This window comes from Telmatherina bonti (assembly GCF_933228915.1).
Source record: "Telmatherina bonti genome assembly, chromosome: 10".
Taxonomy (NCBI): domain Eukaryota; kingdom Metazoa; phylum Chordata; class Actinopteri; order Atheriniformes; family Telmatherinidae; genus Telmatherina; species Telmatherina bonti.
In genome coordinates, this window is record NC_136628.1 from 39024457 (window position 1) to 39039293 (window position 14837).

Genomic DNA, 14837 nt, shown 5'->3' on the forward strand with positions numbered 1-14837 from the left:
ATCTTACTGGTACGGAACGGTACTGGATCCGTGTCATCTTACTGGTACGGAACGGTACTGGATCCCTGTCATCTTACTGGTACGGAACGGTACTGGATCCGTGTCATCTTACTGGTACGGAACGGTACTGGATCCCTGTCATCTTACTGGTACGGAATGGTACTGGATCCCTGTCATCTTACTGGTACGGAACGGTACTGGATCCGTGTCATCTTACTGGTACGGAATGGTACTGGATCCCTGTCATCTTACTGGTACGGAACGGTACTGGATCCGTGTCATCTTACTGGTACGGAACGGTACTGGATCCGTGTCATCTTACTGGTACGGAATGGTACTGGATCCGTGTCATCTTACTGGTACGGAATGGTACTGGATCCCTGTCATCTTACTGGTACGGAACGGTACTGGATCCCTGTCATCTTACTGGTACGGAACGGTACTGGATCCCTGTCATCTTACTGGTACGGAACGGTACTGGATCCGTGTCATCTCACTGGTACGGAACGGTACTGGATCCCTGTCATCTTACTGGTACGGAACGGTACTGGATCCGTGTCATCTTACTGGTACGGAATGGTACTGGATCCGTGTCATCTTACTGGTACGGAACGGTACTGGATCCCTGTCATCTTACTGGTACGGAACGGTACTGGATCCGTGTCATCTTACTGGTACGGAACGGTACTGGATCCGTGTCATCTTACTGGTACGGAACGGTACTGGATCCGTGTCATCTTACTGGTACGGAACGGTACTGGATCCGTGTCATCTTACTGGTACGGAACGGTACTGGATCCGTGTCATCTTACTGGTACGGAACGGTACTGGATCCGTGTCATCTTACTGGTACGGAACGGTACTGGATCCCTGTCATCTTACTGGTACGGAACGGTACTGGATCCGTGTCATCTTACTGGTACGGAACGGTACTGGATCCGTGTCATCTTACTGGTACGGAACGGTACTGGATCCGTGTCATCTTACTGGTACGGAACGGTACTGGATCCGTGTCATCTCACTGGTACGGAACGGTACTGGATCCGTGTCATCTTACTGGTACGGAACGGTACTGGATCCGTGTCATCTTACTGGTACGGAACGGTACTGGATCCGTGTCATCTTACTGGTACGGAACGGTACTGGATCCGTGTCATCTTACTGGTACGGAACGGTACTGGATCCCTGTCATCTTACTGGTACGGAACGGTACTGGATCCCTGTCATCTTACTGGTACGGAACGGTACTGGATCCGTGTCATCTTACTGGTACGGAACGGTACTGGATCCCTGTCATCTTACTGGTACGGAACGGTACTGGATCCGTGTCATCTTACTGGTACGGAACGGTACTGGATCCCTGTCATCTTACTGGTACGGAACGGTACTGGATCCGTGTCATCTTACTGGTACGGAACGGTACTGGATCCCTGTCATCTTACTGGTACGGAACGGTACTGGATCCGTGTCATCTTACTGGTACAGAACGGTACTGGATCCCTGTCATCTTACTGGTACGGAACGGTACTGGATCCGTGTCATCTTACTGGTACGGAACGGTACTGGATCCGTGTCATCTTACTGGTACGGAACGGTATTGGATCCGTGTCATCTTACTGGTACGGAACGGTACTGGATCCCTGTCATCTTACTGGTACGGAACGGTACTGGATCCGTGTCATCTTACTGGTACGGAACGGTACTGGATCCCTGTCATCTTACTGGTACGGAACGGTACTGGATCCGTGTCATCTTACTGGTACGGAACGGTACTGGATCCGTGTCATCTTACTGGTACGGAACGGTGCTGGATCCGTGTCATCTTACTGGTACGGAACGGTGCTGGATCCGTGTCATCTTACTGGTACGGAACGGTACTGGATCCGTGTCATCTTACTGGTACGGAACGGTACTGGATCCATGTCATCTTACTGGTACGGAACGGTACTGGATCCGTGTCATCTTACTGGTACAGAACGGTACTGGATCCCTGTCATCTTACTGGTACGGAACGGTACTGGATCCGTGTCATCTCACTGGTACGGAACGGTACTGGATCCCTGTCATCTTACTGGTACGGAACGGTACTGGATCCGTGTCATCTTACTGGTACGGAACGGTACTGGATCCGTGTCATCTTACTGGTACGGAACGGTACTGGATCCCTGTCATCTTACTGGTACAGAACGGTACTGGATCCGTGTCATCTTACTGGTACGGAACGGTACTGGATCCGTGTCATCTTACTGGTACGGAACGGTACTGGATCCGTGTCATCTTACTGGTACGGAACGGTACTGGATCCCTGTCATCTTACTGGTACAGAACGGTACTGGATCCCTGTCATCTTACTGGTACGGAACGGTACTGGATCCGTGTCATCTTACTGGTACGGAACGGTACTGGATCCCTGTCATCTTACTGGTACGGAACGGTACTGGATCCGTGTCATCTTACTGGTACGGAACGGTACTGGATCCCTGTCATCTTACTGGTACGGAACGGTACTGGATCCCTGTCATCTTACTGGTACGGAACGGTACTGGATCCGTGTCATCTTACTGGTACGGAACGGTACTGGATCCCTGTCATCTTACTGGTACAGAACGGTACTGGATCCCTGTCATCTTACTGGTACAGAACGGTACTGGATCCCTGTCATCTTACTGGTACGGAACGGTACTGGATCCGTGTCATCTTACTGGTACGGAACGGTACTGGATCCCTGTCATCTTACTGGTACGGAACGGTACTGGATCCCTGTCATCTTACTGGTACGGAACGGTACTGGATCCCTGTCATCCTGCTTAATGGTCCAGGTATCGGCTTTTCTCCGCCTCGCCCTGAATGTTCATCAGCATGAAAATAATTCCATTATTTTCTGCCAAGTCGTTGCTGCATGTCGTCCAGTTTCTCCTCCAGCAGTTGTTGAGGCTGAAACATCATTACATAACATGAAACGCAGTAAACTGACGTACACTTCATCCATTTATCTCCATTCATTATGTATAAGTTTTCAGGCTCTGCTGTCAGGCTATGTCTCTCTCTCACCCTCCCTCTCTCTCTCTCTCTCTTCCTGTCTGTGTGCTGTGAAGTGAAGTGTGAGATCGAGACGAAGAAGAGAAACATTAACAGCAGGAGGAGGTGCAGAGGGAGGCGTAGGAGCGTGTGGCCTGGATGGGGGTATTTATAGGTGGAGATGAGGAGGTAGAACGCCAGTGAGGAGGGAAGGAGGAAGGCAGAGGTACAAAGAAAAGAGGGAGGAGGATCCCGACACAGAAAGAAGAAAAGGGAGACAAAGAGGAGCGAGGGGCACCATGCTGAGGAGGAAGAGGAGTGTATCCTTCGGCGGCTTTGGATGGTAAGGATGTCTGTTTCATTCCTGCAGGAACACGAATCAGCTCGTCTTCTTCACACTTTCAGGGTTTTAAGTACATTTCCATCCTGAGCTGCACCTCTTTCCAAAATCCAGCCAATAAAATCTGATGTTTCCTGAGCGGAGACAAAGAGAGGTGGATGGAAAACTTCTTCCTCGACTTCATCCATCTCCTCTTGTGTATAATCGACTGAGCGGACAATCAGAGCTTCGGTTAATAAACAACTTCCTGTGTTTGCAGGATGTGATGTCATCCTGCAACCTGCAGGTTAACTAGGAAGAAAGTAGATGTTATTTTGAAACCCTGATGGATTCCACCAAGAATGATCTGGTCGCTCAGCAGCTGCCATGGAAAGTTTCTGGATCTATGATTTATTTCAAGTTTCAGTGACGGTTCCACCATCGTCTTCATCATTTTCTTCCAGTCTCTTCTCTGAGACCAGAGGACGACTAATCCGGCGTCTCTGAGCAAAACCTGACTTCCGTCTCTGTGTCCAAAGATGACAAAGATTCTCCAGCAGGACATGAGACGTCTACATATATAACTACATAATAAGAACCAGTTTCGCTGCTATTTTTATTATAAATGTGAAGTAGCAGCTCAACACCAGCATATTACTTCACTTTCTGCAGCAGCTGAGAAGGAGAAGAAAGATAGACCACCGAACACGGGAGGTAAAACAACGCGCGTCATCGGGACAGGACAAGGTAACGAGCATGCTCAGAACGAGCGGAGTTAACTTAGAGCGGAATGAAGGTTTACATGTGAATAAACCAGCCACTTACATCAGAATGAAGTTTAATACCTCCATCCCACAGCCCAGTCAGTCCCGTGTCATGTGGGTCTGGTTCGGAGTTCTACTTTGGTCCAATTAGATCTGTAAGGTCCGTACCATCAAGCAATAACCACAGACAATAAAAACTATGAATAAGCTAGGAACCTCCGTGGGGTGCAGGTTCTGGGTTACAGTGACAGACCCGTTTTTCCAGGATTTGTCACATTTATCAGCAGTCCGTGTCGGGAAAACGTGACTCGTTGGATTCTTCACGATGTCCAGTCAGAAATTGACTTTGTGATCGTTGTTTTCTGGCTTCCTGCTAGCAGCGTTTCCAGCTAATATCCATCTCAGACTTTTCCCAGGTAAATCAGACTGAAACTGACATCAGGGTCCAGACGAGCTGTTGATCTGGTCTCCTTTACAGTTTCCATCCAATGGGGGGAAATTCTGGGGCAAAAACCATGCAGGGGACCATCGTTCCTGTGCCGTAACGCTTTACTGTTGGTGTTACGAAGTATCGTAAAACATCTGGTAGTTTTACGATATGATCTGCCTTTTTGGTTTTATCCCCTCCTTCCTTTTGTCCAGAGGGTTTGATGCTGTGACTGAAGGTGTCTGACCTGGACATCCAGGTTGTAGCTGCCTAGGAGCTGCTGGAAAGCCTCCGACCCGTCACCCGGAGACGCCACGCAGGATGATGTGACACCTGATGTTTCAGTCTGCTGCTGTGAACGTCGAACGTCTTGCATTGCTTTCAGTCTTTTGGTTTTTTATGCCAGATATTCATGTTCCATGCAGATCGTCTGTTTAGGCATTTTTAAGGAGAGATTTATCTCCTCATCTAGATTGGAGTGGTATGTTTAGTCCTTCCATTGCGCTTGGGGAGTGGGGTCACATGGGCGACTCAGACCGGTCGGCGGGGCCGGTCTGTAGACCTCCAGGCAGAGCAACGACATCCCGCTGCTCTTCAGAAAGCTGCAGTCCGAGGAGATTAAAACCAGAAGTCTGTTCTGGGTACTAAACTCATTTTAATAATTCCAATCTGATCAAACATCCTGATAGGAGGTGCAGACCATCGATCCAGACTGGCTCTCGTGTCATCTGTTACGGGAGTGTAACAGCACCGGGCGCCTGGGTCCTTGGTCATTATATACAGTTCATGTTCCACTTAAACTCCTGCAAATGTCTCCGGTTGGTAACCAAGATCTGAGCTTCCTGAAACATTCAATCCATTAGGAAATGAATTGATAATAATCAGGACTGTATTGATCGGATTCCTCTCAGCTTCATCAGAGTTTTGCTGAGACGTGTCTCCTCCATCTTGTTTCCCGGCTACGTCCCGCAGAGCATCAGTCCCGTTCTGGATGTGGAGGAGTGGAGACGAGGAAGAGGAGGGATGAAGCAGCCTCCTCACTGCATCTCCATCCTTCCTCTCATCCGCCTCAGCATCCCTCCATCTGCCGTTTGGACGGGTGGAGCTGCAGACTTTCATATCGCAGCCGCTCAGCTTGACCAGAACCAGGTCAGGACCAGAACCAGGACAGAAAACCTCCATCAGAACCAGAACCAGGACAGAAAACCTCCATCAGGACCAGAACCAGGAGAAAAACCTCCATCAGGACCAGAACCAGGAGAAAAACCTCCATCAGGACCAGAACCAGGAGAAAAACCTCCATCAGGACCAGAACCAGGAGAAAAACCTCCATCAGGACCAGAACCAGGACGGAAAACCTCCATCAGGACCAGAACCAGGAGAAAAACCTCCATCAGGACCAGAACCAGGACAGAAAACCTCCATCAGAACCAGAACCAGGACAGAAAACCTCCATCAGGACCAGAACCAGGAGAAAAACCTCCATCAGGACCAGAACCAGGAGAAAAACCTCCATCAGGACCAGAACCAGGACAGAAAACCTCCATCAGGACCAGAACCAGGACAGAAAACCTCCATCAGGACCAGAACCAGGAGAAAAACCTCCATCAGGACCAGAACCAGGACAGAAAACCTCCATCAGAACCAGAACCAGGACAGAAAACCTCCATCAGGACCAGAACCAGGAGAAAAACCTCCATCAGGACCAGAACCAGGAGAAAAACCTCCATCAGGACCAGAACCAGGACAGAAAACCTCCATCAGGACCAGAACCAGGACAGAAAACCTCCATCAGGACCAGAACCAGGAGAAAAACCTCCATCAGGACCAGAACCAGGAAGGAAAACCTCCATCAGGACCAGAACCAGGAAGGAAAACCTCCATCAGGACCAGAACCAGGAGAAAAACCTCCATCAGGACCAGAACAGAAATAAACATGTTTACAGCAGAAATAAACATGTTTACAGCCTGGTACAAAAATCCATTTTAGGTTTAATAGGTCAGGTTTACCTTCATGACAACTGTGAGGGGAGTGAATTTTTTTCTAACTCGTCCGTTTAAAAGTAATTTAATCTGGAAGTTCGGCAAGTTTAGGGGCGTGTCCTTTTGATTGACAGGTACCCGATCTCCCGCTTCAAGTCAGAAGAACGTAGAACAACCGCGGTTTTTAGTTTCTTAAGCCTGTTCCATCCTCCACAAGAAGCAAGAACTGAGTTCTTGTTCTCGAGGCTGCAAGAACAAGAAAAAACGTCTTGTTCATCAGGTCCATACATCCTCCAGGAGAAGCACGTCTGCAGCGGGGAGGGATCACTGCGGGGGGGCGATGTCTGCTTCATGTGCAATGAACCCGGTTGTTACCTCCGCCGAGGAGGTTGTTTTCCCGGCGTCTTTTTGCTCAAGATAACTTAAAAGGTTACGGAGGGATTTTATAAATATTTCAAGAGTTGTTGCAAATGTAAAAATGAGGAGGTGATTAAATTCTGGTGGTGATCCGGATCACCGTTTGGATCCAGGAATGTTTTAAAAGGATTCTTAAACATCGGGCTTGGAGGAGGTTTCTGCTCTCCGCGTTTCTAGTTTCATATTTAACGAGCAGCTTCGTCCGCGGCGGGGCGGGTCGTGCACGCGGCTGGATCCGGGTGTTTTAATGCCACATGTAAAAATGTTGGTACTTTCTCACCACATCGATCAGCTGTTTTATCAAAACAATCCGTTTTGCCGGCAACAGCAAACACACGGAAGCAGCAACTCCACTTCCTGCTTTCTCCGTGTTAACCACGCCCACCTCACATGTCCGACCAATCACACGACACTTCTCGCAGTCCCGCAAGAAAAAAGTTCTGCCAGCCCGGTGTGTCAAGAACTGTCCTCAAACACGTCCGCGAGAACGAAATGACGTCATTTTCTTCTCGGAGCCTCGAGAACAAGAAAAAAGTTCTCGCTTCTCGTGGAGGATGTAACAAGCTTCAGCCCGCTTACCTCCGTTAGCTGGTTAGCTCCTGTTATCTCCGGGTTAGCTCTGTTAGCTCTTAGCTACAGAAAGCTCGGAGTTCGCTCGATGTCAATCATCCACCTCTCAGCTCCACCTCTTTGCCCATATTTATATTTACCAGGCAGTCTATGGAGACATCAGGAGACATTTTCTTCTTCTTTGTTCTTTTACTGTTGTGTCATCACAGAGACGAATCCACACTTCTAGTTTTTACTTTCATTTTCACATTTTTTAACTGTCAATGTATTTTTTATTTCCTTTTTCTTTGTGTTGCACATGGGGACAGTAAAGGATTCTATTCTATTCTATTCATCCATAAACTCTGTTGAAATGAACCAGACGGTGGAATGTCCGCCCCCTCCATCGTCATCCTTCCTCTCCACATGTCCTACGCAGCTGAACATCTGCAGGAGGATGATCGTGGGACTGGTGGACCGCCTTCTGAGGTGGTGGTGGGACTGACCACCACCCTCCCAGTGAGGGAGGGAGGGGCTGCGGTTGTGACATTATGGGAATTCAGTGGTCTCTGGGTCAGATGGACCGCGCAGATCCACCAGGAAACCTGTTAGATGGATGGAGATGCTGTCCAGCTGCTTCTATGTGCCATCAGCACCAAGGCCCGACATACCATGCCTGGAGGGGGCGTACAGAAACAAGTCTGAGCCGGTTTTCTTCCAGTGGAGACGCAGGTCCTTTACTACCTGCAGCATGAAGCTGGACGAGCTGCTGGGAAACATGGACAACAGCTCTATGAGACACTGGACTTGTCGGGCAGCGTCGTCCTCTCTGCTGCGTCCATTCAGACACGTCATGCATCCCAACCAGCCGTCTGCTTCATGGCGCCTTCGGCCTCCAGAGCTGCCGCTCTTTAATAAACAGCTGTTTTATTGCAGGAGATCTCAGCTGCCTCACACACACTCAGGTTACTCAGCTTGATAGAGAAGGAGGTTATAAATCCATCAGAGTGCCTCGGCGTTGTGATGTTCCTACTGTTATCACAGCAGCTTGCATTAACTGCATGTCCTCTCTGTGTCTCTGCAGGATTGATAAGTCGACGGTCAGCGCATTGAGAGCTCGGTGAGTTACAAACCAAACCAGCAGCAACATGGAAAACAACCACAAGCAGACAGAAACAGTTCAAGACTGACTCGTCTCATTCCCAGCAACGATCAGGTGGAAGTTTAAAGCTTCTCACAGATCAGTATTTATGATATTTGTCAGCTTACAGATCTCAGTTCTGTTTGGTTTTATCCCAGAACTGCTTCGTCACGTAGATCTTTTTACCTGAAAACCTTCCAGATTCAGTCAGTTTTTCACTGGTTTCTGTCAAATTTAACACAAAGAAGCTTTAAGTTTCACCAGGTGGTTTTAAATCACAACAAATGAAAATCCTCTCAGGAGTTCATCAGGGACCAGTTCTCACAGCTTTAGAGGTGGCTACAGACCTGGCGTGCAGACATATCAGCAGAAGTAGCATACAGACATAGCTACAAGCATAGATGTAGACATAGCTGCTGACGTAGCTGCAGACGTAGCTGCAGACGTAGTGTGGGAGTAAGAGTGTTTCAAGGTTACTGCTAATTTCTGTGCTTGGTAAAAACAACAGGTGGTTGTTGCAAAGCATAGCAACCGTAGCAGCAACAACACTCAACAGATGTTTAACTTTAACAGAGTATAATTATAACCTGTGTAGATGAGACACGATTTTCCATGAAAGGCAGTATTTCTGCAGGGGGCTACAGGAAAACACTCTGCTGTCAGCAGCCTAACTGGTGTAAACACTGAATCTCTGTCAGGTTGTCTGGATAATTAAAGAAGCCTTCGCCACTCTCCATCCTCATGTCTCTGTGGTGTCATGAGGATTTCCTTTGACTTTTTTCCACAACAGTAGCATACAGACGTAGCATACAGACGTAGCATCAGAGATAGCATACAGACATAGCATCAGACATAGCATACAGACGTAGCATCAGACATAGCATACAGACGTAGCATCAGACATAGCATACAGACATAGCATACAGACGTAGCATACAGACATAGCATACAGACATAGCATCAGACGTAGCATACAGACGTAGCATACAGACGTAGAATCAGACATAGCATACAGACGTAGCATCAGACATAGCATACAGACGTAGCATCAGACATAGCATACAGACATAGCATCAGACATAGCATACAGACGTAGCATCAGACATAGTATACAGACGTAGCATCAGACATAGCATACAGACATAGCATACAGACGTAGCATACAGACGTAGCATACAGACATAGCATACAGACATAGCATCAGACGTAGCATACAGACGTAGCATACAGACGTAGCATCAGACATAGCATACAGACGTAGCATCAGACATAGCATACAGACATAGCATACAGACATAGCATACAGACGTAGCATACAGACATAGCATACAGACATAGCATCAGACGTAGCATACAGACGTAGCATACGGACGTAGCATACAGACGTAGAATCAGACATAGCATACAGACGTAGCATACAGATGTAGCATACAGACATAGCATATAGACGTAGCATACAGACGTAGCATCAGACATAGCATACAGACGTAGCATACAGATGTAGCATACAGACATAGCATACAGACATAGCATACAGACGTAGCATACAGACGTAGCATCAGACATAGCATACAGACATAGCATCAGACGTAGCATACAGACGTAGCATACAGACGTAGAATCAGACATAGCATACAGACGTAGCATCAGACATAGCATACAGACGTAGCATACAGACATAGCATATAGACGTAGCATACAGACGTAGCATCAGACATAGCATACAGATGTAGCATCAGACATAGCATACAGACATAGCATACAGACGTAGCATACAGACATAGCATCAGACGTAGCATACAGACGTAGCATACGGACGTAGCATACAGACGTAGAATCAGACATAGCATACAGACATAGCATCAGACATAGCATACAGACGTAGCATCAGACATAGCATACAGACATAGCATACAGACGTAGCATACAGACGTAGCATCAGACATAGCATACAGACGTAGCATACAGACGTAGCATCAGACATAGCATACAGACGTAGCATCAGACATAGCATACAGACATAGCATACAGACGTAGCATACAGACATAGCATCAGACGTAGCATACAGACGTAGCATACGGACGTAGCAAACAGACGTAGCATCAGACGTAGCATACAGAAGTAGCATACAGGCGTAGCATACAGATGTAGCATCAGACATAGCATACAGACCTAGCATGCAGACGTAGCATGCAGACCTAGCATGCAGACGTAGCATGCAGACGTAGCATGCAGATGTAGCATGCAGACGTAGGATGCAGATGTAGCATGCAGACGTAGCATGCAGACGTAGCATACAGACGTAGCATGCAGACGTAGGATGCAGACGTAGGATGGAGACATAGCATGCAGACATAGGATGCAGACGTAGCATGCAGACGTAGGATGCAGACATAGCATGCAGACGTAGCATGCGGACGTAGCATGCGGACGTAGCATCAGACGTAGCATGCAGACGTAGCATGCAGATGTAGCATGCAGACATAGGATGCAGACGTAGCATGCAGACGTAGCATGCAGACGTAGGATGCAGACATAGGATGCAGACATAGCATGCAGACGTAGCATCAGACGTAGCATGCAGACATAGGATGCAGACGTAGCATGCAGATGTAGCATGCAGACGTAGGATGCAGACGTAGGATGCAGACATAGCATGCAGACATAGCATGCAGATGTAGCATCAGACGTAGGATGCAGACGTAGGATGCAGACATAGCATGCAGACATAGCATGCAGATGTAGCATCAGACGTAGGATGCAGACGTAGGATGCAGACATAGCATGCAGACATAGCATGCAGATGTAGCATGCAGACGTAGGATGCAGACGTAGGATGCAGACATAGCATGTAGACGTAGCATGCAGATGTAGCATGCAGACGTAGGATGCAGACATAGCATGCAGACATAGCATGCAGACATAGCATGCAGATGTAGCATGCAGACGTAGGATGCAGACGTAGGATGCAGACATAGCATGCAGACATAGCATGCAGACATAGCATGCAGACATAGCATGCAGATGTAGCATGCAGACGTAGGATGCAGACGTAGGATGCAGACATAGCATGCAGACGTAGCACGTAGACGTAGCATGCAGATGTAGCATGTAGACGTAGCTTGCAGACGTAGCATCAGACGTAGCTGTAGATGTAGCATGAAGACGTAGTTTCAGCTGCAGACAAGCAGGTTTTATTTTTTAACATTAAAACATGGCTGCATTTAAAGGGACAGTCCAGATACTCTCTCTAAACACAACACAGCATGTAAATATGAGAAAGTACCTATCCTGCTGTATCTGAACATGTGGAGGCGGTCCCAACACACAGTGTTGTGGGACTCATCCTACATCATCATGATTTGTTGGAACGGGAGATTCTCATGGTGATGAGGTGGAACGGGAGATTCTCATGGTGATGAGGTGGAACGGGAGATTCTCATGGTGATGAGGTGGAACGGGAGATTCTCATGGTGATGAGGTGGAACGGGAGATTCTCATCATGATTAGGTGGAACGGGAGATTCTCATCATGATGAGGTGGAACGGGAGATTCTCATCATGATTAGGTGGAACGGGAGATTCTCATGGTGATGAGGTGGAACGGGAGATTCTCATGGTGATGAGGTGGAACGGGAGATTCTCATGGTGATGAGGTGGAACAGGAGATTCTCATCATGGTGAGGTGGAACGGGAGATTCTCATGGTGATGAGGTGGAACGGGAGATTCTCATGGTGATGAGGTGGAACAGGAGATTCTCATGGTGATGAGGTGGAACGGGAGATTCTCATCATGGTGAGGTGGAACGGGAGATTCTCATCATGATGAGGTGGAACGGGAGATTCTCATGGTGATGAGGTGGAACGGGAGATTCTCATGGTGATGTGGTGGAACGGGAGATTCTCATGGTGATGAGGTGGAACGGGAGATTCTCATCATGGTGAGGTGGAACGGGAGATTCTCATCATGATGAGGTGGAACGGGAGATTCTCATGGTGATGAGGTGGAACGGGAGATTCTCATGGTGATGAGGTGGAACGGGAGATTCTCATGGTGATGAGGTGGAACGGGAGATTCTCATCATGGTGAGGTGGAACGGGAGATTCTCATCATGATTAGGTGGAACGGGAGATTCTCATGGTGATGAGGTGGAACGGGAGATTCTCATGGTGATGAGGTGGAACGGGAGATTCTCATGGTGATGAGGTGGAACGGGAGATTCTCATGGTGAGGTGGAACGGGAGATTCTCATGGTGATGAGGTGGAACGGGAGATTCTCATCATGATGAGGTGGAACGGGAGATTCTCATCATGATTAGGTGGAACGGGAGATTCTCATGGTGATGAGGTGGAACGGGAGATTCTCATCATGATGAGGTGGAACGGGAGATTCTCATCATGATTAGGTGGAACGGGAGATTCTCATGGTGATGAGGTGGAACGGGAGATTCTCATGGTGATGAGGTGGAACGGGAGATTCTCATGGTGATGAGGTGGAACAGGAGATTCTCATCATGGTGAGGTGGAACGGGAGATTCTCATGGTGATGAGGTGGAACGGGAGATTCTCATGGTGATGAGGTGGAACGGGAGATTCTCATCATGGTGAGGTGGAACGGGAGATTCTCATCATGATGAGGTGGAACGGGAGATTCTCATGGTGATGAGGTGGAACGGGAGATTCTCATGGTGATGTGGTGGAACGGGAGATTCTCATGGTGATGAGGTGGAACGGGAGATTCTCATGGTGATGAGGTGGAACGGGAGATTCTCATCATGGTGAGGTGGAACGGGAGATTCTCATCATGATTAGGTGGAACGGGAGATTCTCATGGTGATGAGGTGGAACGGGAGATTCTCATGGTGATGAGGTGGAACGGGTGATTCTCATGGTGATGAGGTGGAACGGGAGATTCTCATGGTGATGAGGTGGAACGGGAGATTCTCATGGTGAGGTGGAACGGGAGATTCTCATGGTGATGAGGTGGAACGGGAGATTCTCATCATGATGAGGTGGAACGGGAGATTCTCATCATGATTAGGTGGAACGGGAGATTCTCATGGTGATGAGGTGGAACGGGAGATTCTCATGGTGATGAGGTGGAACGGGAGATTCTCATGGTGATGAGGTGGAACAGGAGATTCTCATCATGGTGAGGTGGAACGGGAGATTCTCATGGTGATGAGGTGGAACGGGAGATTCTCATGGTGATGAGGTGGAACGGGAGATTCTCATGGTGATGAGGTGGAACGGGAGATTCTCATGGTGATGAGGTGGAACGGGAGATTCTCATCATGGTGAGGTGGAACGGGAGATTCTCATCGTGATGAGGTGGAACGGGAGATTCTCATGGTGATGAGGTGGAACGGGAGATTCTCATGGTGATGAGGTGGAACGGGAGATTCTCATCATGGTGAGGTGGAACGGGAGATTCACATCATGATGAGGTGGAACGGGAGATTCTCATGGTGAGGTGGAACGGGAGATTCTCATGGTGATGAGGTGGAACGGGAGATTCTCATGGTGATGAGGTGGAACGGGAGATTCTCATGGTGATGAGGTGGAACGGGAGATTCTCATGGTGATGAGGTGGAACGGGAGATTCTCATGGTGATGAGGTGGAACGGGAGATTCTCATTATAATGTGGTGGAACGGGAGATTCTCATGGTGATGAGGTGGAACGGGAGATTCTCGTGGTCATGAGGTGGAACGGGAGATTCTCATGGTGATGTGGTGGAACGGGAGATTCTCGTGGTGATGAGGTGGAACGGGAGATTCTCATGGTGATGTGGTGGAACGGGAGATTCTCGTGGTGATGAGGTGGAACGGGAGATTCTCATGGTGATGAGGTGGAACGGGAGATTCTCATGGTGATGAGGTGGAACGGGAGATTCTCATGGTGATGAGGTGGAACGGGAGATTCTCATGGTGATGAGGTGGAACGGGAGATTCTCATCATGATGAGGTGGAACGGGAGATTCTCATGGTGATGAGGTGGAACGGGAGATTCTCATGGTGATGAGGTGGAACGGGAGATTCTCATGGTGATGAGTTGGAACGGGAGATTCTCATGGTGATGAGGTGGAACGGGAGATTCTCATGGTGATGAGGTGGAACGGGAGATTCCATTGGTGATGAGGTGGAACGGGAGATTCTCATGGTGATGAGTTGGAACGGGAGATTCTCATGGTGATGAGGTGGAACGGGAGATTCTCAT

The 14837-nt window shown here is 48.4% G+C and overlaps 1 protein-coding gene across 1 annotated transcript in view; it reads left to right on the forward strand.

The window, feature by feature from the left end:
• Positions 1-3317: 3317 nt before the first annotated feature.
• Positions 3318-14837, forward strand: part of LOC306761379 (rap1 GTPase-activating protein 2-like) — a gene marked incomplete at both ends in the record, with an annotated part of 87437 nt that continues 75917 nt past the window's right edge. Inside the window, 2 exons of the mRNA XM_079247502.1 lie at positions 3318-3361; positions 8562-8597. Of these exons, the coding sequence (XP_079103628.1) occupies positions 3318-3361; positions 8562-8597 (80 nt within the window). The remainder of the gene's footprint in view (positions 3362-8561; positions 8598-14837) is intronic.